At 40.9% G+C, this 27519-nt stretch overlaps 1 protein-coding gene across 2 annotated transcripts in view; it reads right to left on the minus strand.

Moving 5' to 3' along the window:
* Nucleotides 1-4750: 4750 nt before the first annotated feature.
* The window catches only part of Nr2c1 (nuclear receptor subfamily 2 group C member 1), a 51185-nt gene continuing 28416 nt past the window's right edge, over nt 4751-27519 (minus strand). For both annotated transcript variants that reach the window (XM_040755019.1, XM_040755017.1), the window contains exons 10-14: nt 22483-22604; nt 14898-15037; nt 11217-11354; nt 9057-9162; nt 4751-6758 (exon numbers count right to left, since the gene is read on the minus strand). In XM_040755019.1, the coding sequence (XP_040610953.1) occupies nt 6584-6758; nt 9057-9162; nt 11217-11354; nt 14898-15037; nt 22483-22604 (681 nt within the window). In that variant the 3' untranslated portion in view covers nt 4751-6583. The remainder of the gene's footprint in view (nt 6759-9056; nt 9163-11216; nt 11355-14897; nt 15038-22482; nt 22605-27519) is intronic.

Raw genomic sequence — 27519 nt, forward strand, 5'->3', positions numbered from 1 at the left:
AACTTCAGTGTCTTCCTCCAAAAACTATGGAACCCATTCCAAAATTTCCTTATAGCACTAGAAACTAAGGAATGCATTACTGACCCAATATGGGTATTGTTCCCTCGGTATCGAATGCATATGATTTTGAATACGCACGTTGATGGTGTGTCAGTAGGGAGTGAGGAGAAATTAAAAAGCACAAGGTTAAAATACCTCGAGTATTAGCTATTTTAGTTGCTAGGTTAATATTCAAAATGAAAACATTTGTATAGAGACATAGACTCCATCACAGAGTTTAGTGCCTTACAAAGTAATAAAAATAAATAACACTGCCAAATCCCTAACCACAATAACGGGAGGAGAGATTCAGATTAATAAAACTAAAGGATAAAAATGTTTTTTTGTTTTTGCAACAGATGTCAATGAAATCTAAAGGATAATTAGAGAATAGAACAAAAACTAAGATTTTTTTGTTTGTTTTGTTTTTCGAGACAGGGTTTTTCTGTATTGTTTTGGAGGCTGTCCTGGAACTCGCTCTGTAGACCAGGATGGCCTCGAACTCACAGAGATCCGCCTGTCTCTGCCTCCGGAGTGCTGGGATTAAAGGGATGCACCACGAAAGCCCAGAAAAACTTGGATTTTTTAAAAAATGTTGGAAAGTACAGGAAACAGATAAATTCTTGGATACATATGACCTACCAAATTAATTCATGAGACTATGAGCAATTTAAGCGGAATCATAGCAATCAATGAGATTGAGGGTATAACACAAAGTCTCTTAACACATAAAAGCCCAGAACCAGATGAATTCACAGCCGAATTCTACGAAACCTTAAAAATAAAAGACCTAGACCAACCCTACTCCAAGTATTCTTAAAGTAAAAGGGAAAGAATGTGGTCAAGCTCGCTCAAGAAAGCCAGCATTATCCCAGTACCAAAGCTCAGTAAGAGCACTTCACAAAACCTCATAGAAACAAAACTTCTCAACAGAAGCCTTGCAGGCAGAATTCAAGAACACATTGAGACTACACAGCATGACAAATCTGGTTGGCTGTAACTATGCTTCAGCATACACAAATCAATAAATAAAACACAACAAAAAGTGGCCTAAGGACAGAAATCACAAGATTACATTGTCTTTGATAAAGTGCAACATCGTTTCATGTTAAAGCCATGGGAAAAAAAACAACAAAAACTGGGGGGGCCTGGGCGTTGGTGGCGCACACCTTTAATCCCAGCACTCGGGAGGCAGAGGCAGGCAGATCTCTGTGGTTCGAGGCCAGCCTGGTCTACAAGAGCGAGTTCCAGGACAGCCTCCAAAGCCACAGAGAAACCCTGTCTCGAAAAGCCAAAAAAACAAACAAACAAAAAAAAACAGAGTTTGACTGATTGAAATTTCTCCCATAGGTAGGGCTGTGTGTAGTATTCACCTTTTCACTTTACATGTGTGTGTCTATGTGTTTGTGTGTGAATGCTCATGTAGAAGACAGCCAAGTTGCTCCTCGGGCATCATCTGCTTTTTAAAGACACAGTCACTCATTGGGCTTGAACTCTGAAGTAGACCAGGTGGGCAAGACTGCAAGCTTCACCGATCCACCTGCCTCCCCTTGCCCAGCACTGAGACTACCAAGATGCCCATACCCAGCATTTTCTACTTGGGTTCTGAGGACACAACGTTGGTTCTCCTGCTTGCAAGGCAGGCACGCAGTGACTGAGAACATCTTGTCAGCCGGTTTATTTTTTCCAACATACAAAATTACCATCAAGGCTGTGCAGTAGAGGTGCATACCTTTAATCCCAGCACTCAGAGGCAGAGGCAGGCAGATCTCTGAGTTCAAGGCCAGTCTGGTCTACAGAGTGAGTTACAGGACAGCCAGGACTCACACAGAGAAACCTTGTTTCAAAAAGAAAAAAAAGGAAGGAAGGAAGGGAAGGAGAGAGGGAGGGAAGTGGGGAGGGAGGGAGGGAGGAAGAGAGAGATAGAGAGAGAGAGAGAGAGAGAACATGAAGTTTCCTTTTTCAGACTAGATTAATTTGTTTACTTCCATTTTCATGCAAGTGATATAATTTCTTCATTCTCAGAGAAATTTGGGTGTCTTCCTTTCCCAGCCTCCACCTTACTATCCTTTACTGTGTGGGGTTTGTGTGAATGTATGTCTGCACACCACACGCATGCCAGGTGCCTATGGGTGCCCGAAAAGGGTATCAGATGCCTTGAAACTTGAGTTACAGACTGTTGTGAACCACACTGTGTGTGAGTGCTGGGTTTCAAACCCAGGTCCTTGGCAAGAGCAGCCAATACTCTTAACCTTATTTAAAAATATTTCATATGTATGTGTGCAGTGTCCTCAGAGCCCAGAAGAGGGACCCAGATCCCTGGAACTGAAGTTCCAGACTGTTGTGAGCCACCATGTGGCTGCTGGGAACCAGATCCAGGTCTGCTGCAGGAGCAGGCTGTGCTCTTAACTGTTGAGACATCTCTAAGTTCTGCCACTCTTATTTTGTTTGTTTGTTTGTTTCTCGAGACAGGGTTTCTCTGTATTGTTTTGGAGCCTGTCCTGGTACTCGGTTGGTAGACCAGGCTTGGTCTCGAACTCACAGAGATCCACCTGCCTCTGCCTCCTGAGTGCTGGGACTAAAGGTGTGCGCCACCACTGCCCGGCCCTGCCACCCTTATTTTTGAGACAAGGTCTTTCGCTGAATCCTAACCTGAAATTTGTCTAGAGTGGCTGGCAGTGAGTGCTCAGGATCCAGTGTCTCAGTCTGCACCCAGCACTGGGTTACAGGTACACACCACCACGCTTGTCTTGTGTGGGTTACAGGTACACACCACCACGATTTCTTCTATGGGTTACAGGTACACACCACCACGCTTGTCTTGTGTGGGTTACAGGTACACACCATCACACTTGTCTTGTGTGGGTTACAGGTACACACCATCACGCTTGTCTTGTGTGGACTCTGTACACACCACCAGCTTGTCTTGTGTGGGCTCTGGAATCCCAAATTCAGATGATGCTTGAGCAGGAAGCACTTCACCCATAAGCCATCTCCCCAGCCCTTGGATCATTGTTTCTAAGGTTGAATAATAAATAAATCCCATCTCATGTATGTACTAACTGTTCTCTATCATGGTAATTTAGGTTGGGTTGCTTTCATCTTTGACTATTGTGAAGAACAATGCTCCAATGAACACGGGTGAGTGCACAAATACTGAGGTCCTGTGTCCCAAGCACTGGGACATATATCCAGAAGTGGGACTTCTGGATCCTATGGTGATTTTGTTTGAAAGGAATCATTATATTGTTTTTCACCATGGTTGCACCATTTAATAGTCCCACTAACAGTGCACTGGGTTGCAATACCCACTCTCCAAACACACGGACTGAAAGAGATATGAGGATGGACTAGAAGGTGAGCATTGTTGGTATTAAGCTAAATGAAAGTTTTTGCATTTTGTTCCTGAGTCGTGATGTTCTTTGCACATTTCTCTCCAACACTTACCGTCTCTGATGACTAAGCTGCAGAAGAGTCACGCCAGGGAAGAAAAGGCAAATTGGCTTCCAGTTGACTGTCAACTTTTGTTTTGTTGTTTTTCAAGGCAGGGTTTCTCTGTGGAGCTTTGGAGCCTGCCCTGTAACTAGTTTTTGTAGAACAAGCTGGCCTTGAACTCACAAAGATCTGCCTGCCTCTGCCTCCCAAGTACTGGGATTAAAGGCATGCACCACCACTGCCCAGTTGTCAACTCTTACTCTTAGAACAAAGTCATGCTGGACATGGCCTGGTTCTGTCTCACTGCAAATCCTGGCTAACAGCCACCACCAACTTTCAAACACATGAGTGACTACAAAGATTTAAACCCATGACTTTTGCATGAATCAGGTGGTCCTTGACAACCTCTGTCCATACTGTGGATTAGTGAGAAAATGCACATTTCAACTGGCATGTTTCAGGGTGGCTTACTGCCAAGCAATGGATGCTTGAAATTCTACCAATAGCTTTTTTTGTTTGTTTTTTTGTTTTTTGTTTTGGTTTTTTGAAACAGGGTTTCTCTGTAGCTTTGGAGGCTGTCCTGGAACTCACTTTGTAGACCAGGCTGGCTTCGAACTCACAGAGATCCGCCTGCCTCTGCCTCCCGAGTGCTGGGATTAAAAGCGTGTGCCACCAACGCCCGGCTCTACCAATAGTTTTGAAGCCCCTTCTACATCCTTCCGTGTTTGCACCTTACTCCTGCCTCCCTAACTATTACCTATACTTACTATTCCTAATTCTCTAGTTTATGGATCATTAGTTTTAATTTGTATATGCACATATAAAAGTATTGTTATACATGTGTAACAATAAACTGGCTAAATTATGTTCTGCATGCTTTATGTATTCATCCCCTGTCAATGCAGGTTATCTATTTATATAACTTTATTGCACGCGTGCGCGTGCGAGTGTGTGTGTGTGTGTGTGTGTGTGTGTGTGTGTGTGTAAGGTGGTGCATGTGGGGAGCTCAGAGGATAGGGACTGAACTCAGGTAGTCAGGCTTTAATGGAAAGTGCTTTGACACACTAAGTCATCTTGCTGGGCCATTGTGTTTGTTCTTAAAACGCTAATATGATTTTTTCCCTTCTAGTGCTGAAGATCAAACTTGAGCCTTGTAAATACTAAACTAGGCACAAACTCTTCCATTGAGATACTTTCCCTGCCCTATGACATGGAAGATATCCAAACACTGAATAAATAAGTTATTGAAATAAAATACATTGACAGGATACAGAAATTTGTAATGAAAGTCACATTTTAATACAGTTTCAAAACCACTTCCCAATATAACTACAAATTTAATCAGGAAAAATAGAAGAAGTATCTTAACCATTAGCACACTGCTTTAAAGCATTTTCTGAATCCTCTGCTTACTGTCTGAGATGACAGAGGTACCAGAGGTGTCCAACATTTTGACATGGTGACATGACACTGTCATCTGCAGATGTGTTAGGCCACAGGCTAGACATGCTCTATTGAAACAGTCTATCTGACCATTTTATGCTCTATGTAGTCTCCCCCAGCAGCCTATTATAAAAAAAGCTGTTGACAAAGTTCAACAGGGAATAAAGCCCTCATAGTAAATTGCTAAAATTTGCAAGAGTATACTTTTAAACATTTTATTACTATAATTATTAGTAAAATCCACGCTCATAGAAAAATTCAGCAAAAAACTTTATTAAAAGAATGCACTCTGACTGCAATAAAATCTCTACATTTGTGTTTTAAAAATAAACAAATATCCACATGTGGTACATGTCTGTAATCCCAGCAAGTGGGAGCTGGAGGCAGGAATATTACTGCAAATTTGAGTCCAGTCTGGGCTGGGAGGCAAGAACCTGTCTCAAAAGACAAAAACAAACAGGGGGAAGGGAGGGGAGAGGGGGGAGAGAAGAAAGACAAGAGAGGAGAGAGAGAATATCAACACATAGATGATAGATTTACCAAAGGAATTCAGTATGAAATCAGAATAAAGAAATATTGATTGATTGCTTGGAATATTGATATGGAAGACTGAGGAGTCTAAAACGCTTTTGTTGTAGTAAATAATGAGACTTCACATTGTTGTAGCAGCCCTTCTCTATTTGGTAGTGGGAAAAAGTTCATCGAGTATCCTTTAACATTTACCAATTATCAATTGCTTTAGTTATTTAACCCACCTGGGAACTGTATTGACTACAATAAGTGCATTACTTAACAAACTGGGTGAGTCTTTTTAAATGACCTAATAAAAATGACTAAAAGCCAGGGTAGGAAAGAGAAGCTGAGGTCAGGTGCTTTCTGTGGATGGAAAAGCAACAAATTTAATGCCCATTCTAAAATACTAACACATCCTGGATTCAGTCTCCACTATGTTTAGAACACAGTAAACCCAACATTTTAAAACCAGGTCCCTATCTTATTCTCAAAACCAATTTCTACCACAGTGAATAAAAGTGCTCATAACTAATAATATACACTTAAAACAAAATTACAAATGACTTATGTCTCATTGCCAGCAATGAGCATGTTATATGCTAAAGGGCTCCTTGATGCTTATAAAAGCCAAAAATATATATTCATCTCTTACTTCCCATAGTTCTAAAATTATCATTATATAATAGAGCATAAAATAATCTTTTGACCTGGAAACTAAACAGATTACATTTAGGAGGAATAAGATGCAGGGAGTCCTCCTCATGTGTCTCATTACAGGGTTCCAGCTCAATAGAATTAAACAGGAAGAGAACACAATTCAGGGGAGGAAATGACTAGTTTATTGGTTTTATAAAATAGAATGAGAAAGCTTAGTGTAAATGGTCAGGAGGAGACAGTCTTGGATGTCATGTTCACCAAGAATAGACTCATACCATTTCTTATTCATCCCCATACTACAGGCATGGAAGTCTAATACTGGATCCCTGCCTAGTCACATACATTCTTCTTAAGGAATCCAAAAGAAAAATACTTTGAATTTTGGTTATTCTTAAAGTTAATATTTGCAGATGCCCTGGAAGCAACAGTTTGATTTGGTGTCATGTGTCCCAAAAAGGAACAGTAAACTTAGTTCATAGCAATGTGCCCTCGGCTTTCAAAGGCTGTGACCAATGATTTGAGAATTGTAATCTGCAGGCTCCATTTTTAAAATGTGTGGGATGACACTGTCGATTCGTACATTCCCAATGAGACCCTTGAAGAACAATTCTTCGGTGATGGTGGCATTCATCAGTCTCAATGCTGGCAGTCTGAGAAGCAGTCGAGATAGCCTGGAAGGAGGAAGGGATCCAGGGGAAAAGTCAGAGACTCAGGAGAAAAGCAGTCTTAAAAACAATAAAGAAGCCAGGCGGTGGTGGTGCATGCCTTTAATCCCAGTACTCGGGAGGCAGAGGCAGGAGGATCTCTGTGAGTTTGAGGCCAGGCTGGACCGACAACCTCCAAAACAATAAAGAGAAACCATGTCTTGTAACTCCCCCCAAAACAAAACAAAACAAAACAAAAAACCAAAAACAAGACAAAAAAACAATAAAGATCAGATTTTCAACACCAAAGCGAAACGTCCAGATTATCATGACAGTCACTTGTATAGCATTGCAATCTCCACAGGAAAGCCCTGCTCTGAATCGCTTCACCACACTGTCCCCACTTTAGACCACGGAACTAAACTATTAAACCATCAGTCAGGTTTATTTAAGAACAGCTTCCCAACAATGCTTTTAAATGTTTTAACAACAATGTTTGAAATGTTTTTAAGAACAATGCTTTATGCTATCAGAACATGGGAGGTCCAATAACTCTTTTCTTTTGAAAATGCACACATAGAGAGACTGACACAGAGAGATATATATAGACACATACAGAGAGACACAGATACCCAGAAACATATATAGACACACACAACAGACACACACAATCATATAGGTGTGCACATGCTCGCGTGCGTGCACACACACACACAACTAAAAATGGTATAACAGGCAACCAATGCTATTATAAAGAATATGGATAGCCCTTGTTACATGAGCTGAAATGAAGATGAATGACTGCTTCCTGTCCAGTTCTGTGTTCAGAAGTTCAGAAAGGTAGGACCATTAGCTTGTGTGGAAGTGTATCTGAAGCTGAAAACTGTTGTTCAAGGGCAACAGCTTTTACATAAGTAGGAATGTGAAAAACTGAGAGAGCATCCTTACTCTGTGCTTTGGGTCATAGGGAAGTAAAACAAGGGTCACTTAAAACAAACCCTGGATGAGACACCTGACACCTGAGACAGGTACCACAGGTCAACAGAACAGAGGTGCTAGGCAGAGGGGTGACACAATCGAAGGTGGGACAAAACAAGAGAACATGACATCATGTTCTCTCATGACATCATCTGCTACTACAACAGTATGCGATTTAGAATGCATGAATACTACCTGGAATTCTTCAACATTTTTGTCTGCGATTGACCACAGATAACTGAAATTATACATAAAGAACCCTACTAGAAATCTGAAAAGTGGATGGTATTATTATAAGGAAAGTGAAACACAGACATTAAACCCAAAAGCATAGTATCATATGCTTATGATCAAAAAACTGTATCCTCAATAATTCTGATCTACTGTCCTTCTCCAGAGATGGGTGGCTGTTTTTATAAAAATAAGAAGGGAGAGCTCCCTCTCACCCCAAAGACCATTGGCAAGAAGTAATGTGGAAGAATGATCAGAAGCTGTGTTTCAGAGCGAACTATCTATTAGCCTGAGTGTTTTAATTCATCATTCTCCTTTCTCTTTTTATTCAGTTACTGCATCTGAAAAGCTGGGCTCTGACAATACTATATCTTTGAGCCAGCTCCTCACCCTCTATTTAAAGCAGTGGTTCTCAATCTTCCTAATGCTGTGACCCTTTTTAAATACAGTTCCTCATGCTGTGGTGACACCCCAACCATAACATTATTTCATTGTTACTTCATAACTGCAATTTTGCTACTGTTATGAATCGTAATGTAAATACCTGTTTTCCAATGGTCTTAGGCAATCCCTGTGGAAGGGTTATTCACCCCCAAGGGGTCTTGAACCACTGATTTAAAGTGAGAACTTCTTAGCCATTGTAAGAGGCCTGGTAAGAGATGATTTGTCTCCTCTGTCCTGGGGAACAAACCCAAGGGCTTGCACTATGTGTGTTACTGCTAACCTAAAGCCTTGGAACGTTCCAAATGATTTGCTTTTTTCATGGTCCTGGGAATCACACCCAGGAGCTTACACACACTAAGAAAGCACTCTACTGCTAACCAGTGCTGACAGTCACAACAGGGTCTTCAATAGCTTTAACTACTTTAAAGATCATGGCTGACTAAAATATTTCATTACTCTTAAAATGGAAAACGATGCAGAATAGATTTACTAAAATGCTTTTAGGCCAGGCATGTGTTGCATGCCTATGCATGATCCCAGCAATCTGGAGGCAGAGGCTGGGGATCATAGTTAAAGGCTATCCTTGGCTACATGTAAATTTAAGGCCAGCGTAAGCTATATGTGACCCTATCTCAAAACAAACACAAACCCTTTAAATGAACCTAGCGGTACCTGTAGGTGTCATCTGGGTATGTCCTGGTGATATAATCCTGAAATTCAACATAAGCTTTTTCCTGAAATTTCTCAATCAGCTCCATGTTCTCCAGGCCTGGATGATCTGAGACATAAAAGAACACAGTTACCCAAGTCCTGAATGCTCATTTAATAATTCCTGGGATGTGGAGACAGAGAGTGGAGGAACAAATGGTTCATCAGAAACAGAAGCCCCACACACAATGTTTTACCCCTTCATTCCATAAGTATTTACAGAACACACAATCAACACTGTATTGTAGCCAACCGAAACTATTTAACATCTAATAAAAATCAGACCACTGTGTGTTGCCAATGTTTTTTTTTTCTCAAAAGTGTTGGAATGTTTTTTTTTGGTATGATTTCTACCATTTTGCTTTTAACACCAAAAATGCCCAAAAAGGCTAAATTTAAAAGTTCCTCTACTTCACAAAATATTTGCAGGCTGCATTTGTCAAGAAGCTGACCAGATATGGTCAAGTTTAAAAGTACTTATAAAATTATGAGTAATGAGCACTTTGTCAGAAAAATCATAATGCAGGAACATGAAATAATCTACAAAACAGCTTGACAGTCATATGTCACAAAATAGAAATGTTTAAAGAACTCCATCAATTTACATCTAACGTTTCAATTTCACCTAAAGAAAATTGGCTAACTGGTTCTGCTAAAAAGGAGACACACGCAGGCTCGATGTGTGGCTCAGAGGCAAAGCAGTCTCCTGTCCTGTAAAGGTCCTATGCTGGGTCCCAGCACCACAAACAGGAAAGACGAAGAGGGAGAAAATGGAGGCACAGATCATCAGCTCCTGGGAATCACTTGGTCTGCACTCTTCACTGTGAAGCACCACACAGCACGAAAGTCTTAATATTTTACTCGTGTCACTGAGAGGAAGAAGCAGGTTCCCCCTGGACAGTTGTACTAGGACACACAGGATCAGAGTACTCATCAAAGTGAAAACACAGCTCCTCAGAGGGCTGTTGATTCCTCCTACTCACAAACTAGAGACCTTGGTGCCGCTTCCCTGAAAACTAGACACTGGCCGGAAGGCAAGAGGCCCGTCTTTCTACATGGTTTCAGTTTTCATAGATCCTGAGAGTGTAACAAACCCAGGACACAGCAATAGTTGTCTTGCATTCTAGCTTTCATAATGCCTAACAAGATAAACCTAAGAATTCAAATAACACAGGCCTATGTGTTCCACTGGTTTCTCATGCACATGTTTTGATATCCTTAAAATCAGATTTAAAGCACAAAATTAGATGATTTTAGCATATTTGGAGTTTTGTACTTACTACCACAATGTAACTACGGCACATTCTTATGATTCCAAAATAACCCCCAATGAGTAGCAATAACTTCCCTTCTCCCATTCCTTGATTCTACAAATAGCTAATTTACACACTTCTTCATATTTGCCTATACGGGATTACTTCATATAAATGAAGTCAAACAATTATGTGTGCCTGTATGAGTGGCTTCTTTCACTTAGCATAATATTTTCAGGATTCACCATGTCATAGCATATATCAAAACTTTTCATGCTAATGGAATTTCATTGCATGCACTATATGCTCATATTACACATACACACCCACCTGTCTTTAAATTATTATTACATTTATGTGTGTGTGTGTATGTGTGTGTGTGTGTCATACATACTTCTTATTACAGGTGTGCTTGTGGGGGGGGCGGCAGAGGGAACTGTCAGGTGTCTTTCTTCTCTGCCTCTCTGTTTTGAGACAGGGTCTCTCACTGTGCTTATTGATTTGGCCAGGCTGGATGGCCAATGAGCTTTAGAGATCTGCCTATCACCCTCCCCGCTCCTGGGATGACAGGTACATGCTTCTGAACCTGGCTTTTTTACTGGTTCTGGGGACTGAAACTCAGGTCTTTGTGCTTCCATGGCAGATACTTTACCCACAGAATGGTTTTCCCAGCCTCCTTTTGTTTAATTTCTGAAGAAGTTCTGAACTCTTGTCCAAGGCAATTGCACCATTTCTGTAATCCCGAACTACCAAGAGTTCAAGTCAAGTCTGGGCTACATAGGCAGTATTAGCTTCACCACAGCTACATGGCCAAGACCCTACCTCAGAAGTACAAAAATGACTAAATAAATGATAAAGAAAACATATGTACCTGGACTGAAGAGAACTATGGCCTTCAGGTAGGCATATTCATAGCCATCAATGCAGAGTTTTACCATGCTGTTACAAAACTCCTGTAACTTGAAGATGTGCTCCATCAATGACTTTCGCCTTTCAGGTGACATTTTATCTTTAAAACAAAAACACACATTTCTCATTGAAAATGTGTTTCCATGCATTTTCCCTCCAATATTGAATGTAATCAAACGCTAAATGCTTAAAATTCAGAACCTCTGCATGGAGTGGTAACAAACTACCTTCTGCTGTTGCTCATTCAAGAAAAATGAAGTATAGCCGGAAACTCAATGTTTCCTCTTCAGGTACCCCCGTGGATGTAGAGGCATCCATCTGAAAAAATGCCCAAGTCTAAAGAGGGCCAAGAACATAGCTCAACTGGCAGAGTGCTTATGTAGCATTTAGGAAGCCTTAGATTTGATGGTCAATACTGCGAAAAACCTGGTGTGGTGGTGTGCACCTGTAGTCAACACCTGGGAAGTAAAGCCAGCTGATCAGGAGTTCAAGGCCAACCTTTGATACTTAGGATGTTTGTGGCCACAAGAGACATGTCTCAAAAGAAACAAACAACAGGATTTTGTTTAAGCTTATTTCATTTGGTAAAATGAGGAAAACCATTTTTAATTTTAAAAATTAGAAATTCTAGTATAATAAAAAAGAAAAAGAATGACCAAAACACACTGCTAAGACCAAAGAAAAGTTGAGAAAAATCAAGTTTTCAACATTTTAGCTTATCTAAAAGGGTATTGTGGAAGACAACTAGGATGTTTAATGTTCTGCGGCTTTCCTGAAGGCATGCTGTGGAACACATGAGCAGACAGGATGACTCAGGACCAGGGATGAGAAGTAAGTGTGATGCTACCTTCTGAGAGTGTGGTTGGAGATGAGATTTAAAGTGATTTCAAAGCATTTTTGAAATATATAAGTTGGATTAATTCAGCAGCATTTATAATCAAGTATATTTCAGCAGTTTTTTCTTCTTTATCAATTAAAAAAACTGAAAAACACAATAGCATACAGTATCCAGACTCTCTGTGTATTTTCCATCTTTACATGGCTTATTTATTTATCTGTTATTATTACTCTATTTCTTTTACTTTTACTTATTTATTTATTTCCCTGAGACCGGGTTTCTCCGAAAATCTGCCTGTAAAAAAAAATCCTACCGGTGTGTACCACCACAGCTGGCTTTTCTATTTATTTATCACTGTGTCATTTCTTTTTCTCTCTCAAACATACATATATTTTTAAACACACTGTAAACCTTTAGAGGTTTTTCTTCATCTGAATCTGAGTTTACTGTAAATCTTTATGTTTTTCTGGACATGTGTCTTATCTGCTAAAAACCATGGCTGTTTAAACTGCAGTTTTCCCAAAATGGCGGGTGTAAGTTTGACTACAGCCCACCACCTCAGTCTATGCTGACATCCAGCAAAAGCTGCCGGCTTGGAGATGTGGTCACTGCCACTTCACGCTGTAGGTACACACCTTTCAATTGTTAGCAGAGCCTCTTAAAAGAGCCTTGCTGATTTTTTTTTTTTTTTTTTGCTTATGCTGAGTCAGGAAGACTCCCTTAAGTGAGCCACGAGAGTCTCTGCTTGTCGCTAGCAAAACAGAGCTGATCTGAGAAAAATGTTGCTACCAAAAAGCCATGTTTCTCTCTGTTCTTTTGTTTCTAAAATCCCTTTAAGCTTTTGTCATTCTATGTGGAAATTCACATCCCACTTCTGACACTATATGTAGAGTGCATCCTTCCCGCCAGCCTGGTTCCAGAGCCGCATCAGTCCCAAATGAACACACAGGAGGCTGTATTAATTACAAAGCTGTTGGCCTTGCTTGTTTCTTACTGGCTAGCTCTGACTTGATTATTTACCTCATAATTGTTAATCTAAATATTTCTCTTACCGGAGAAAAGGGTCCGGACCTCTTATTCCTATGGAGGCTACATCATGACTCCCTGTGTTTCTCTTTCCCACAATCCTCCTCGACTCCTAGTCCCACCTATCTTGCTTCCCTATTGGCCAACAGTGCTTTATTCAACAACCAATAAGAGACAGATTTCAGAATGGCATCTCCCATCATGTCCCTAATCTCAACAACAACAAAGGAGGAAGAAAGGAAAAGGAGTGATGAGAAGCCAGCACATTCCCACTAGCCAGCACGCGGTGTGGGTTGTGAGGCGCTGAAGGCAGGAGAATCGTAAGAAGATACTGAGATGCTGTCTTGATAAAAACAAATACAAAGTGAACAAAAACAGTGGAAAATGGAATGTACTAAGGAATTAAAAAGTACAAATGTATAAATTATTCCTGAGCATTTTAACTAAAAGGCAGAAGCATTTTAATTAGTCAGCCGTTTTTCCAAGTGTTAAGTTACTGACTGCCCACCTTCTCAGAGGAAGCATCTAGAAAATTTTAAAAAAGTAAGGAGTCTGTGACTTTCCAGTTCTCTCTTTTAAATAAGCTTTTTGGAGTATGCCACTGAATCCTAGCATTTAGGAGGCAGAGGCAAGTGATCTCTATGATGTTCCAGGACAGCCTGACCTAGACAGTGAGACCATGTCTACATAAGATCTGCTATGTAGCCCATGATGGCCTTGAACTTGTGCGTTCCTGGGCCAGTCTTCCTGGTGAGCACCACTGTGTCCAACATGTTTCCATTCTCTTTCGGTGAAAGAATAGATCTCAAGGTACCAATTCAAAACCAGCTGATCATGTGACTCTAAGCATTCTTATGAATACAGCCTTAGAATTGGGAGAGAAGTACACATACTGAAATATTTGAGCTTTCTCTACCTACATACAAATTTACATGAACTTTTATACCTATATATAAAAGTACAAAATTTCACAAGGTCTATGTGATGATTTGAGATTTGTCCCAGCCAAAATTCATGTTTGAGTTTGCCTGCTAAGCAGTGGTGCTGCGAGGCAATTCCTGTAAGAGGGATTAATATCTTCCTGAGGAGGTTAGACTCATTCTTGGGAAAGCAGGCTCTTAGAGGCAAGGTTGGATTCCTTGGTTACTCACATGAATGTGTTCCCTCTAGTCTGGAGGCATCTTCTTGATAAGCCAGACTCAAGAATTATATTAGAGACAAAACCTAACAAACAAGCCCTTTAGACTTAAATACACTAGCCTTCATATTTCTCTCATTTAAAAATATTTTTGAATGATCAATGGTGATGAGGGATATCCTTCTCTATGCTGTGAATATATGTTTCTTTTACTGGTTGATTAATAAAGCTATTCCAGCCAATGGACAGGCAGGATTTAGCCAGGTGGGAAATCCAAACAGGGATAGAGAAAGGTAGTAGGCCCAGGCATTCTCTGGTAAGCCAAGACCAAGATACATAGATTAATAAAAGTAGGTTAATAATTAAGAGAGAGCTAGCCAATAAAAAGCCTGAGCCATTGAACAAACAGTTGATAATTAACATAAGCCTCTGTTATGTTTATTTGAAACTAAACAGGTGCAGGACTGGGCGGAACAGAAATTTCTGTCACCACAATGGATTTATCAAAATGTTAAGATTACCCTGATTAAAAAGGTAAAATATTAATACAGTCATCAGGCTATCCAACTTTGGCCATAACCTTTGGCAGAGCTGACAGACCCGTCTACCCCTGAAAACGTAGTGAGTACGGCATGCGTTACCTTGCTGAAGGCTACTGTGAAGACAATTGACAAACGTTGCTAGGATGGTTGCTACGTTCATCACTTGCCAGCACTGGGCAAGCCCGAGGGTGAAGAGTTCGTTCCAGTACGCTTTCACCAGTGATATACTGTTTTCTTGCCTAGTAAGAACAAGAACAAAGGCACACATCAGACAAACTTCACAACTGACCAAGCAATACACTAAAACACCAAATTAACTGTTCTAAAAGACCCACACAGGAATACACCGAGTTCTGTGACTTGTACAGTTGACAGAAGTCCACAAAGAAGGCCCAGAAATGTAAATCTCAGTTAGCTCATGGTCACTCAGCCAGTTTATAAGAACAGCAATGGCAATATTTAAAAACATCTCAGTAGAGATGATTTGGAACTTTCCCAATACAAAAATAATTATATGTACCTGAGGTAATAGACATGTCAATTACCCTGAGGAGGTCATTACACATTGTGTGAGTGTAGAAATGACCCAGTGCTTTTGTTAGACTCGCACAACTCCTATGAATCCATTGCCAATACAAACACATTGCAGTAATTTTAAATGACAGGACATGCCATGCCAGGCACTGGTGAAATGGGTGTTGACATGTGGATTAAATTTGCCTATGAAAGGGAAACGTTATAAATGTGCAACTTTAGATATTTTATATAAGTGTCATCTAAACATATATATATTATATATATACCATTAATTTCAGACAATTAAAATCCTACTTGTATGAAGATGACATGTAAGAAAATGGGAGGGTGAGGGGAGAATATTCTGAGGCAATGATATTCAATAATTTGAAGAAAAAGTTAAAAAATGTATGTGCATGTATATGGGATGTCTATATATGGTGTGTGTGTGTGTGTGTGTGTGTGTGTGTCCTCAGAGGCCAGAAAAGAGCATGAGATCCTCTGGAGCTGGTGTTACAGGCTGATTGGAGCCTGCTGTGGGTATTACGGCTCAAACTCAAGTCCTCTGAAGGAGCACTGAGTGCTCCTTCCTACACACTGAGACGTCTGCGGGAGCACTGAGTGCTCCTTCCTACACACTGAGACGTCTGCGGGAGCATTGAGTGCTCCTTCCTACACACTGAGACGTCTGTGGGAGCACTGAGTGCTCCTTCCTACACACTGAGACGTCTGCGGGAGCACTGAGTGCTCCTTCCTACACACTGAGACGTCTGCGGGAGCACTGAGTGCTCCTTCCTACACACTGAGACGTCTGCGGGAGCACTGAGTGCTCCTTCCTACACACTGAGACGTCTGCGGGAGCACTGAGTGCTCCTACACATTAAGATGTATCTCTAGCTCCAGAAAAGATACTTTTTACAAACAAAAATGTTGGGACAAGCTTGCAAATCGAGCAGTCAAGAGGTGGAGACAGGAGGATCAGGGGTTTAAAGATCATTACAGTGGTTGGAGGCGAGAGCGTAGGCTACACGAAACACTATCTTGGAAATCCAGAGACTAGAGAGCAAGGACTGTAGCAATAAGGGAGAAGAAGCGCAAGGCTGAACGGTAGTGTGGCAGTGAATGCTCACTGTCAGCTGTCACCATGACTCTCCCATCATGATGGACAACACTGTTTCTTAAACTGATGAGCCAAAACAAAGCCTTCCCTTCCTAAACTGCCTTAGCAATGAGAAGAGTAACGAGCTGGGAAGGGCACATTCAGTGTTCAATAGCTTTGGATGCATTTCCAGATGTGGCCCTGTCGGCTCTGAATGTCCTTTCTCCACTTGGTGTTCTAGGTAACACATCCACTCACTCTTCAAGGGCTAAATTGGAGCTTTTGTTGTTGTTGTTGTGCACTGAGGATGACCCCAGGGCCATGAGACACATCTCCAGTGTGATGGTTTGGAATGCACGGTCCTCTTGTCACAGCCTCCCTATTGTTACAGCCTCCCTCGTGCTAGGATTACAGGTGTGCTCCATGAGATCTGGGTTCAGAGCTTGTTTCTTTGAATAAATTCCCTCTTCTCTCTCTCTCTCTCTCTCTCTCTCTCTCTCTCTCTCTCTCTCTCTCTCTCTCTCCTTCTGGTGTTTACTTAACCATACAGTCAGAGTTTATGCATATTTCATAGTTTCCTAGTTGGTTGTTTTAGGGGTCTGTCTGCCATACTACCCAAAGGTAAAAGTTCCCTCTCATGAATTTCTGCACAGGAGTGAACAGTTCAAAGTCCATGGTGTATAGAAAAAAAACTGGTATTTTTTTTCTAATCTTTGAGGATATAGAACAGGAGTGAGGACTTTAAAAAGTCAGCTAGAGACTGGGCGGTGGTACACGCCTTTAATCCCAGCACTCGGGAGGCAGAGGCAGGCAGATCTCTGAATTTGAGGCCAGCCTGGTCTACAGGGAGAGTACCAGGACATCCAGGGCTACACAGAGAAACCCTGACTTGAAAAAACCAGAAAAAAAACTTTCAAGCAAATTACCAGATAATTAAACTGTAAGGTTTCTTTCCTTTCTCCAAAGAGATTCAAGTTATTTAAGAACATGCTACTAAGAAACACACTGATCCTGGTGACAGCACATAAACGATTTCCTTCTGGAAAGTGCTACAGGGTATCAGTGAGATGACTGACAGGTAAAAGTGCTGGTCATCAAGTCTGAGCACCTGTCAATCCCTGGGAACCACACAGTGGAAGGAGAGAACTTACTACTTACTACAAGCTGTCATCTGATTTCACAAACAAAATAAAATACAAAACTTGCAATTTTGAGCACATAAGTGCACTCAGGTACACACATACACACAAATAAAAAGACACAAAGGCTAACATTGTCACCTAAGAGTTTACAAAGTAGCTGGACGTGGTGGTGCATGTGTTTACACAAAGCAGGGCAGAGACTGAGGCAGGGCTGTGTGAGTAAGAGGTCAGCTTGGGCTGCACAATGAGTTCCTAGCTAGTCTGCATTCCAATGTGAGATGCTGCCTCAAAAGCAACAAGCAAACCAAAACCAAGAGTTTACAGAGAAGTTCTTCCTCGTGGGAATTACTCAGGTGAGGATTTCAGTTCAGTGTTTGGGAAAGACAGCCTGCCATCAGAAGAAACTGGCTATGGAATAAACTTGAAAGTAAAGCTCATATACAAAGAAAAGCAGTATTTATAAATCTTCACACAAAAAACAATGATGAGAAAGTCTCTCAGTTAAAATCAAGGAAAATAAGACTTGGTGTTCGGTTGTCAGAAACGGTAAGATCCAGTATCAACAGTGAGGAAGAAAGCATCAGGTGTCCACTGCTGTCATAGCATAACTAGTCAGGGCTTCCTGGGCACAGCTTCTAACTATCAAAGCAAACATGCATACCTTATACAACCTAGCCATTTCCCTGGAAGGAACCTATTTTATGGAAATAGTATTACATGTTGACAAACTGCAACAGCCCAAATGTCTACTGATAGAGATGAGTATGCAAGTTATACTTCCATAAAGGAGGCAGCCATTAGGGGAAATGGGAATCTGTTCAGGGAACTTGATACTGTAATGTGACAATTGAGAAAAATAACAGGTTATGCCACTATATAAAGTTATTTGGATGGTTTCATAACCGTGGCTTGGAGACAGCTGGCAGGACACTGAACTCTTAACAGGATTGCTATTTCTAGAGAGAAGGTTTTACTTTATGGGGTCTATATCTAGGGTTACTTTAGGCATGAAGAAAAGTAAAAATCAAACCAGCTTTCATCTTAACCTCTGATTACGAAGTTTTAGGAAGAAAACAGCTAACTAGTTAAATAGTATGGTGTCTTGGATAAGAATGGCCCCCGAATGGCTCATATGTGTGAATACTTGGTCCCAATTAGAACTGTTTGGGAAGGACTGGGAGGTGTGGCCTTGTTAGAGGATGTGTATCACAGGGGTGGGTTTTGAAGGTTCAAAAGACCCAAGCCATCCCCAGTGTTTCTCTCTGCCTCTTGTTTGAGGTTCAAGAGATGAACTCTCAGATAATGCTCCACATCATGACTGTTTGTTTGGTAACATGTTGCCTGCCATGGTGCTCATGGACTCTAACTCTCTGAAGCCATAAGGTCCCCCAAACTTTTTCTTCTATTAGTTGACTTGGTCATGGTGTTTTATCACTGCTATAGAAAAGTCACTAGGACAAATGGCAAACACAGGAAAGTAAAAATAATTGGAAAAAATATCAGTGCTGGTCTGTGCTACCCTTTGTATTGGAAACACCGTGGCCTTATAGAGAAGGCTCAGAGAACAGCTTAGATTCAGTGCAGAGGTAAGGTAGAAACAAGTAGCCAAGATGAACAACTGAGAGTAAACTACTAGATTAGTATATTGCCAGAGAAAAAGTTACAGGGTTAATTGTGGAAATCAATTACAGAAGGATATCCATCTAAGTTTACTCAAACCAAAGTTCCAGCTGGGGATGGGGTGTGTGGCTGTAATCTTGGCACTTGGAAAGATGGCACAGAAGGAACAAGAGTTCAAGGCCAACGTGAGCTACACAGTGAGTTCGAGGTTACCCTGGATAATCTCGGCAAGAAACTAAATCATGGACATGTTTGCTATCAGAATTCTTCTGTTAGGAAATGAAAGACTTTTACAGTATCCTTGTAGTACCTATTTTCAAAATATCTTTTTTTCTGAGGAGCAAACAAAATGGATAGGGAATGCATTTAAACTATCCATTCAGGTCCCAGAATGTCCTACAAGTATCAACAACAGAAGCATTGCATTGGCCAAGTTATCTACGCCTGAGAATAACCAACCATTTACGTATCCACATAAAACACCCACTTCCACCTGCTACCCTGATATCTGTTTGAACCGAACCCATGGTCCTTAGAGAAAAACAATTAACAATATGCAATAAATTCACCAAACCACAGGTTTGAAACCACTAGGTTTCAGAAGACATCACATTGTTTTCATGGGACTACAGAAGATTTAATTTTCAGGTGTAGTGTCAATGAAAACTTGTGTAAATTATAAAGTTTTTGGCAAATGATGGTGGCCTGGAACTTTTGGTTCCAAGAATCTAGGCAGAGTTGGCTATGGAAGCACATGCCTAAAGTCCCAGCACCTTGGAGACTGAAGCCTGGGGGGCTAACATGAATTTGAGGTCAGCCTGGGTTAAGCAGTTAGACCCTGTTCCAAAAAACCAGGGCCGCGAGATAACTTGGTAGTTAAAGCACTCACCACTGAGCTGATGATGTGAGTTCAATCCCAGAAACTAGGAGACAATTGATGTACCCCAAGCTGTGTTAATACACCCACATGTGTGCCTTGTACTGCATGTGGCATACACACACACACACACACACACACACACACAATTGAAAAAAATCAGAATAAACAGCCCTGCTGCTGTCTACACTAGGTAAATTACACCAAGTAAACCCAGCTTCTTAATGTACTGGAACTATGGAGTCATTTACCTAAATCATGCAGAATGAAATTTCCTATGGACTAAACTACAGATCTTAAACAGAAAATCAACACTCCTATTAAACATAGAGGCTTTTCAAAATACAAATGACTTTAACCAAATCCCCACCCACTAAGTCACCCAAGTAAACGTGCCTACTACCACTGTCTGTGTCTCTCTGCAAAATTACAGCTCTGTGGACTATCTTTGTCTCCAGCCACAAAAATTCAGCACACACACCCCTAGTCAGGTTTAGAACATCTTTTATCTACACATAACAGAGCTTCCCTGCCATTAGCATCCAGCTCTTATCTGACTACATCAACTCATAAAAAGGATTTAAAGATTATCTAGGCAGAGATAAGAAATAAGAGTTTATGTAGTAGCTAATGGCCTGGATTGTTAACTCAACAGCTATTCTAATTAAGAGTCCTGTGACTGCAGCACTGAGAGCGATTTCCAATACAGATCAGAGAAAAGTGGCTGCCATAGGAAATTAATTATTCTTTAAGCAGAAACCTCAGGCTCTGTTCTTAGTTTCTTTACCAACTCAGCTGTCTCCATGGGATAAGCACATTCAATAGGAGTACTTAAAAACAATGGCGGCATGACTAATTGAAAGACTTGGGCTTATACCTCCAATTCTTCTCTTTTACTAAAATAATGGGTAGTTTACTCTGGGGGAGGTGAGTGGGGTGGGAATTGAGATTGCTTTTTGGCCTAAGCGTGTCAGTTATGAGCTTGGCTGATGGCAATTAATGCCTAACATCATGAAACATCAGCATGTTAATGTTTTTACGCCATACTTCAGTGTTTTTTTCTTAAAAATATTTGCTGTGCATTGGTGGCACACGCCTTTAATCCCAGTACTTGGGAGGCTGAGGCAGGAGAATCTCTGTGAGTGCAAGGCCAGCCTAGTCTACAAAGTGAGAAAAAAAAAGAGGAAAATTGCTCAAAGCTAAATATTATTCTTAGATAAAAAGGCTCTTTCAGAGGTTACACACTCTCTCTAATGTAACCTCTATTCTGTATGTCACAGCTCACTGATTAGCTGGTAACCATATCAACTATATCCTGTGGAATCAGGCTCATGTGTGTTTCAGTTACCGTCAAAGTATTTTATAATGATAGGAAGGAGTAGTTATTGCTATTTGTCAAATGGGAATAAATGAACAGGTTAAGAAAGTGAATGGCTACAAAATCAGCCTGACTAGGGAGGGTCCTATGAGAAAACTAAAGCTTGCTGACTAAGGCTCTCTCACTGTCATATGCTAGTACTTTAAATGAAGGTTGGCAGACTTTTGTAAGGCTTTGACTTCTTGGAGTACACCACTTTCCATTTCATCTTATTGCGTCAAAACAAAACACAGATATGGTCTGTCATGTTGCAAAGTTTTAAAATGGTCTTTGGAGGTTGGGGGAGGGAACTAGATGACTGGAAAATATCCACCTCTAATTTTAAACATACAGGTAAATACAGCTCCCTAATGACATGTCTAGGATGAATACTGAAACAGGCTGCAGGGGGGACAGCCACCCAACAGGAGCAGCCAGCCTTCTGACACTGTACATGACCCTGCCATCTACAAAATACACTCAAAGTACAATAAATAAATAACATTAACACATCACAAAATTCTGTATCGTCTTATCACTTTATAGCTCTCACTACCTGTATGGAGCTCATGGCCACGAGGCAGGGCATGCCTGAGTTCTAATACAGTCCTATCTTAAAGTGTATATGCACATTTTGCTTGCATGTATGTCTGTGTGCCAGCCGCAGAGTCAGAAAGAGGGTATGCGATCCCCTGGAACTGGAGGCTGTGAGCCACCAGGTGGGTGCTGCAAACAGCCTGGGTCTTCTGCAAGAGCAGACCATGCTTTTAACCACTGGGCCTCTCTCAACCCCCCTCCTATCGTTGTGTTAATCAAAGACGGCCATTGGTGGTGCTGGCCACAATTTGTCCCCTCCACTTACCCAGAGTGTTAACTTGTTCAAACATGGCTACTCTTCCACACAAAAAGTAATAGAGGAAAAAAATAGTTAGCTATTATGAATTATTGTATAAATAGAATGGTAGACTTTTTTTTTTCTACTGTAGTACAAATCCTCCCCAAATAAACTTCTTGTTTAAATACATGTGTGCCATAAAAATCACATTTAGATTCAAGGACTTGAAAACACTCACCCTAGGGCCTGGAAAGAAGGAATGGAAAGTGCCCAGTGCATCGATAAGAACAGCAGTCTGGAGGCCGACTCCCCAATGTAGTGCACATTCAGGTACTCGGGCATAGGAGAAGGCATGGTGAGCTAGCATGAACAGGGATTTAGGTAAATTATCTTATGACTTAAAGTTCTGAGTTAGCAGTTCTTTGAAAAACTTGAATATGAACATAACACATCATATAGGAGTACAAAACCTTCACCTAAAGAATTCTAATATTGAAATAACTCAAGTCACTGGATATTACAATAGTGCTTAGAAGGAGTGAACAGATCATAATCTCTGTCAAAGCAACATCTCGCTCAATGGCTGTCGACCACGAGGTGACTTGATTTAATTTATGAAGCTACCATCTTAGTACATCAGTGCATCGTCCCCCCCACCCCCACCCCTTTCTTTACCAACGCAACTCAGTACATTTCAGTGCCAAGCAGCCCTGGGTACATGCAGGATACAGCTATGCTGGCACAGTTGGCAGCGTAGCGAGTGAAGGATGCCTTCTGGTGCCACCTGAGGAGAGCATGTTCCTACACAGTGGGCACAGCTATGGCCTGAATGAGGCATAAGAAAACATGCGGAAAACAGGGCTCAACCCCGACATTCCTTCAATTCTTCAAAGAGCAGATCTGTGAAGGGTCACCCTCTCCTAAAACATTGTTACTAGATACAAAAGCATGTTAAAAATGTTCTGTGGGAAAAATGTGTCCATAGACAAGCAACTCAAAAGGCTCTCAGTCTGTATTATTATAAACAAATAAGTGTAAAAAAAAGGGAATGTCCAGTTTGACTTTAGATAGCTGTTTTAAGTGTCTGACCATTGGAAACAAATGGAAGTCTAAAGAGAGTTGACACCATTACCCGTGGCATTTGTTAAGGACCACCCTTCCCATTTGGAATCTACAGTGCTGACCTAAGAGAGGGCCCAGGAAATGAGTACTAACAGTGACCAAAGGGCTCAACCAGAGGAAAGCTAGCTGTCATCTGCCAAATGGGAACACTGAGTTACATCTTGGGACCTAAAACACTGTTGAACATCCCTACTCTAAAATCTAAACTCGGAAACATTTTGGGGATTAGCGGTTAATGTTTCAGACTTTGGCACATCTTGGATTTTCGGATCAACAGCGTTCAAATCTGAGAAACTGTATAATCCCACACACTTCTGGTCCCAGGAGCCATTTCTAGATCAATTCTAGAAAGCACTTGCCCATAGACACAAAAAGTCATAGGTAAGGACATCCGTTTTAGCTCAGTTTCTAACAGTGACATGAAATGCTGGTGACAATCCAAATTTCTATCACCAGCAGAAAGAATAATGTCCACTTCAGAATATCTTAGAAGTGTTAAAATTAGTAAGAAAATAGAGATGACATTAAAAACAAAAATTTGCCAGGTGTGGTAGTGAACACCGGTAATCCCAACTTTTGGGACGGTGAGGCAGGAGGACCATGGCTTGTAATTGAAGCTATACTGGTCTATGCAGCAAGTTCCAAGCAGTCTGGGCTCCAGAGAGAGATTTTCCCTAAAATAAAATAAAACAAAACAAGCAAAACCCTCAGAGACACCTAAGTAGAAAAAAATAGCAAAATAAAATGCAGATGGTCCAGTTTCTGCTGAAGAGTGTGCCTTTGGTACCCGCGAACATGCAGAAGACACCAGATGTGAACAGCGGCCGCCTGGAGAATGAGCAGGGTATACAGCTGTGCCAGGTGTAGCTGTCTTCCTGTGTGTGCAAGTGCAAGCTAGAGGACAAGCTCGTCCCTAACACATCACACCACTCATCTTCTTTGTTGAGAGAGCTGCTCACAGGTCTGGAGCTCATTTAGGCTGGCTGGCTGGGCAGCCCCAGGGAAGCCCCTCTCTCCACAAAGCTGGGATCACAAACACTAGGCACCATGGCTGACATTTGTTTTGTTTTTAACATGAACCCTGGATTTAAATTCAGACCCTTGTGCTTACAACACTTTACTGATTGAGCTATCTTTCCACATCCCAAAACTATTTTTTCTAGGGAATTAATAGCTTTGATAAGATTATCAAAGGTAGCCTCCAAAGCCACAGAGAAACCCTGTCTCGAAAAACCAAAAAAAAAAAAAAAAAAAAAAGATTATCAAAGGTATCTATAAAACCAAACAGATCAAAGAGTTTTCAGCAGTAAGATATAAAAGTTCTCTATAAACATCAGGTAAAATATAAAAAAAAAAACAAGGGCTGGGAAGATGGCTATCTGGTTAAAAGCACTGGCAGCTCTTCCAGAGGACCCAGGTTCGATTACCAGTATCCATATAGTGGCTAACAATGTCTATAACTACAATCTCAAGAGATCTGACACCCTCTTCTGGCTTCCAAGGCCGCTGCACACATGTGCTGAAGGCATCCATGCAGACAAAACACCCATACATATACACATTAAAAATCTTTACTGTGGACCAACAGCCTCCAAAACAGAGAAACCCTGTCTCATAAAAAAACCAAAAAAAAAAATCTTTACTGAAGTAAAAAAGTTAAATTTGAATCAAGATCAGATAAATAATTTAAATAGACCTATAACCCCTAGTGAAATAGAAGCAGTCATTAAAGTACCCAGGGCCAGACAGTTTTAGCACAGAATTCTATCAGGCTTTCAAAGAAGAGTTAACACCAATACCCCTCAAATTATCTCACAAAATAGAAACAGAAGGAATCTTGACAAATTCATTTTATGAGGTCACAGTTATCCTGATACTCTAGCCCATAAATACCCAACAAAAAAAAGAGAATTACAAACCAATTTCCCTTATGAACATAGATGCAAAAATATTCAATAAAATACACTTGCAAACTGAATCCAAAAACACATCAAAAAGATCATCCACCATGATCAAGGAGGCTTCATCCCAGAGAAGCAGGGATGGTTCAATATATGAAAATCAGTAAATATAATCTATCATATAAATAAACAGAAAGGAGGAAAAAAAACCATGACCATCTCATTAGATGCCGAAAAAGTCTGACAAAATCCAACACCCCTTCATGATAAAAGTCCTGGAGAGATCAGAGATACAAGGATACAAAGGATATACCTAAACATAATAAAGGCAATTTACAGCAAGCTTATAGCCAACATCAAATTAAATGGAGAGAAACTCAAAGCAATTTTACTAAAATCAGGAACACAACAAGGTTGTCCATGTTATCCATGTCTATTCAATACAGTACATGAAGTTCTAGCTAGAGCAGTAAGACAACTGAAAGAGATCAAGGCGATAGAAATTAGAAGGAAGAAGTCAAAGTATTGTTATTTGCAGATGATAACATAGTATATACAATGGATCTTAAAAATTCCACGAGGGGGCCTGAGAGATGCCTCAGCAGTTAAGAGGACCCACGTGGCAGCTCACAACTGTCTGCAACTCCTGTTCCAGGGGATCTGACATCCTCACAAAGACACACACACATGCAGTACAATAAATGCACATAAAATTTTAAAAAATCCACCAGGGAACTCCTACAACTGATAAACACTTTCAGCAAACTGGCTGGATACAAGATTAATTAAAAAAAGAATCAGTAGCCCTCCTGTATAAAAATGACAAATGGACTGAGAAAGAAATCAGGGAAACAACATGTTTCACAATAGCTTCAAATAATATAAAAAAAATCTTGGATTAACTCTAACCAAGCAAGCGAAAGATATCCTTAGCCCTCAGGGAAATGCAAATTTTACTGAGATTCCATTTTATACTTGTCAGAATGGATCAAATCAATGTCACTAGTGCCTGATGAGGATGTGGAGCAAGGGGAAGACTCCTCCATTACTGGTGGGAATGCAAACTTGTACAGCCACTATGGAAAGCAATACGACAGACAGTTCCTCAGAAAGTTGGGAAACTATCTACCTCAAGGTACAGCTATATCACTCTTGGTCATATAGCTAAAGGATGTTTTATCCGATCACAAGGACTCTTGTTCAACTATGTTCATTGTGGCTTTATTCATAATAACTAGAAACTGGAAACAACATACATGTCCCTCAAGTGAAGAATGAGTAAAGAAAATGCGGCACATTTACACAATGAAGTATTACTCAGCTGCATTTGCAGGCAAATGGATACAACTAAAAAAGATCGTCTTGTATGAGGTAACCCAGACTCAGATAGGTGCCTTGTCCAGTCATGATCAGAGAGGCTTCCTCTGGCAGCCAATGGGAGCTGGTACAGAAATCCACAGCCAGACATTATGTAGAGAGAGAGTCTAAACTGGAGGTTTCCATTGGGTCCTTGCCCTCAGAGCTCAGGGAACCCATTAAAGTGGGAGAGAACAGATTGCAGAAGTCAGCGGGGATGGAGGACAAAGGAGCACAAGGCCCACAGAATCTGAGCAGGACTCCCATTGGCTTACAGAGCGTGAAGTGGCAAGCATGGGGCCTGCATGGGTCTGGGTCAGGTCCTCTGCATGTGTTACAGGAGTGGGTGTCTCTGACTCTTTTGCCTGCTCTCAGGACTCCTTTCCTCCTACCAAGTTACCTTGTCCAGCCTCAATGAGGGCTTTTGCCTTGTCTAATTGTATCTTGTTTTGTCATGGTTGACTGTTGTTTCTTGGAGGCCTGTTCCTTTCTGAAGGGAACAGAGGGAGTGGGTTTGGGGAAGGGGGAGGGGGGCAGAACTGGGAAAAGTGGATGGAGGTTAGGAAACTATGGTCAGGATGGATTGTATGAAAGAAGAATCTATTTTCAATATAAAAATTTAGTAAAAATATGTTGTCTTTGTTCAAAATTAGGAATAAAGGCTTACCTATTTCTTTTAGGAATAGAATGTGGTACCTCTTTTGCTTGTATATAAATGATTTCCAATTTTATGGTGTTTTATGGTGTGTGTGTGTGTGTGTGTGTGTGTGTGTGTGTGTGTGTGTGTGTGTGTCTTGTACCTTTTCTTTATTCTGTCTTTTTGTTTTCATGTTTGTTCCAAAGAGGAACAGAAAGAAAGGAGTAGAGTTGGGGTGGGGAGAGGGAAAGGACCGAGA

Source organism: Mesocricetus auratus, unplaced genomic scaffold (genome assembly GCF_017639785.1).
Source record: "Mesocricetus auratus isolate SY011 unplaced genomic scaffold, BCM_Maur_2.0 Super-Scaffold_100011, whole genome shotgun sequence".
In the NCBI taxonomy this organism is placed as follows: Eukaryota; Metazoa; Chordata; class Mammalia; order Rodentia; family Cricetidae; genus Mesocricetus; species Mesocricetus auratus.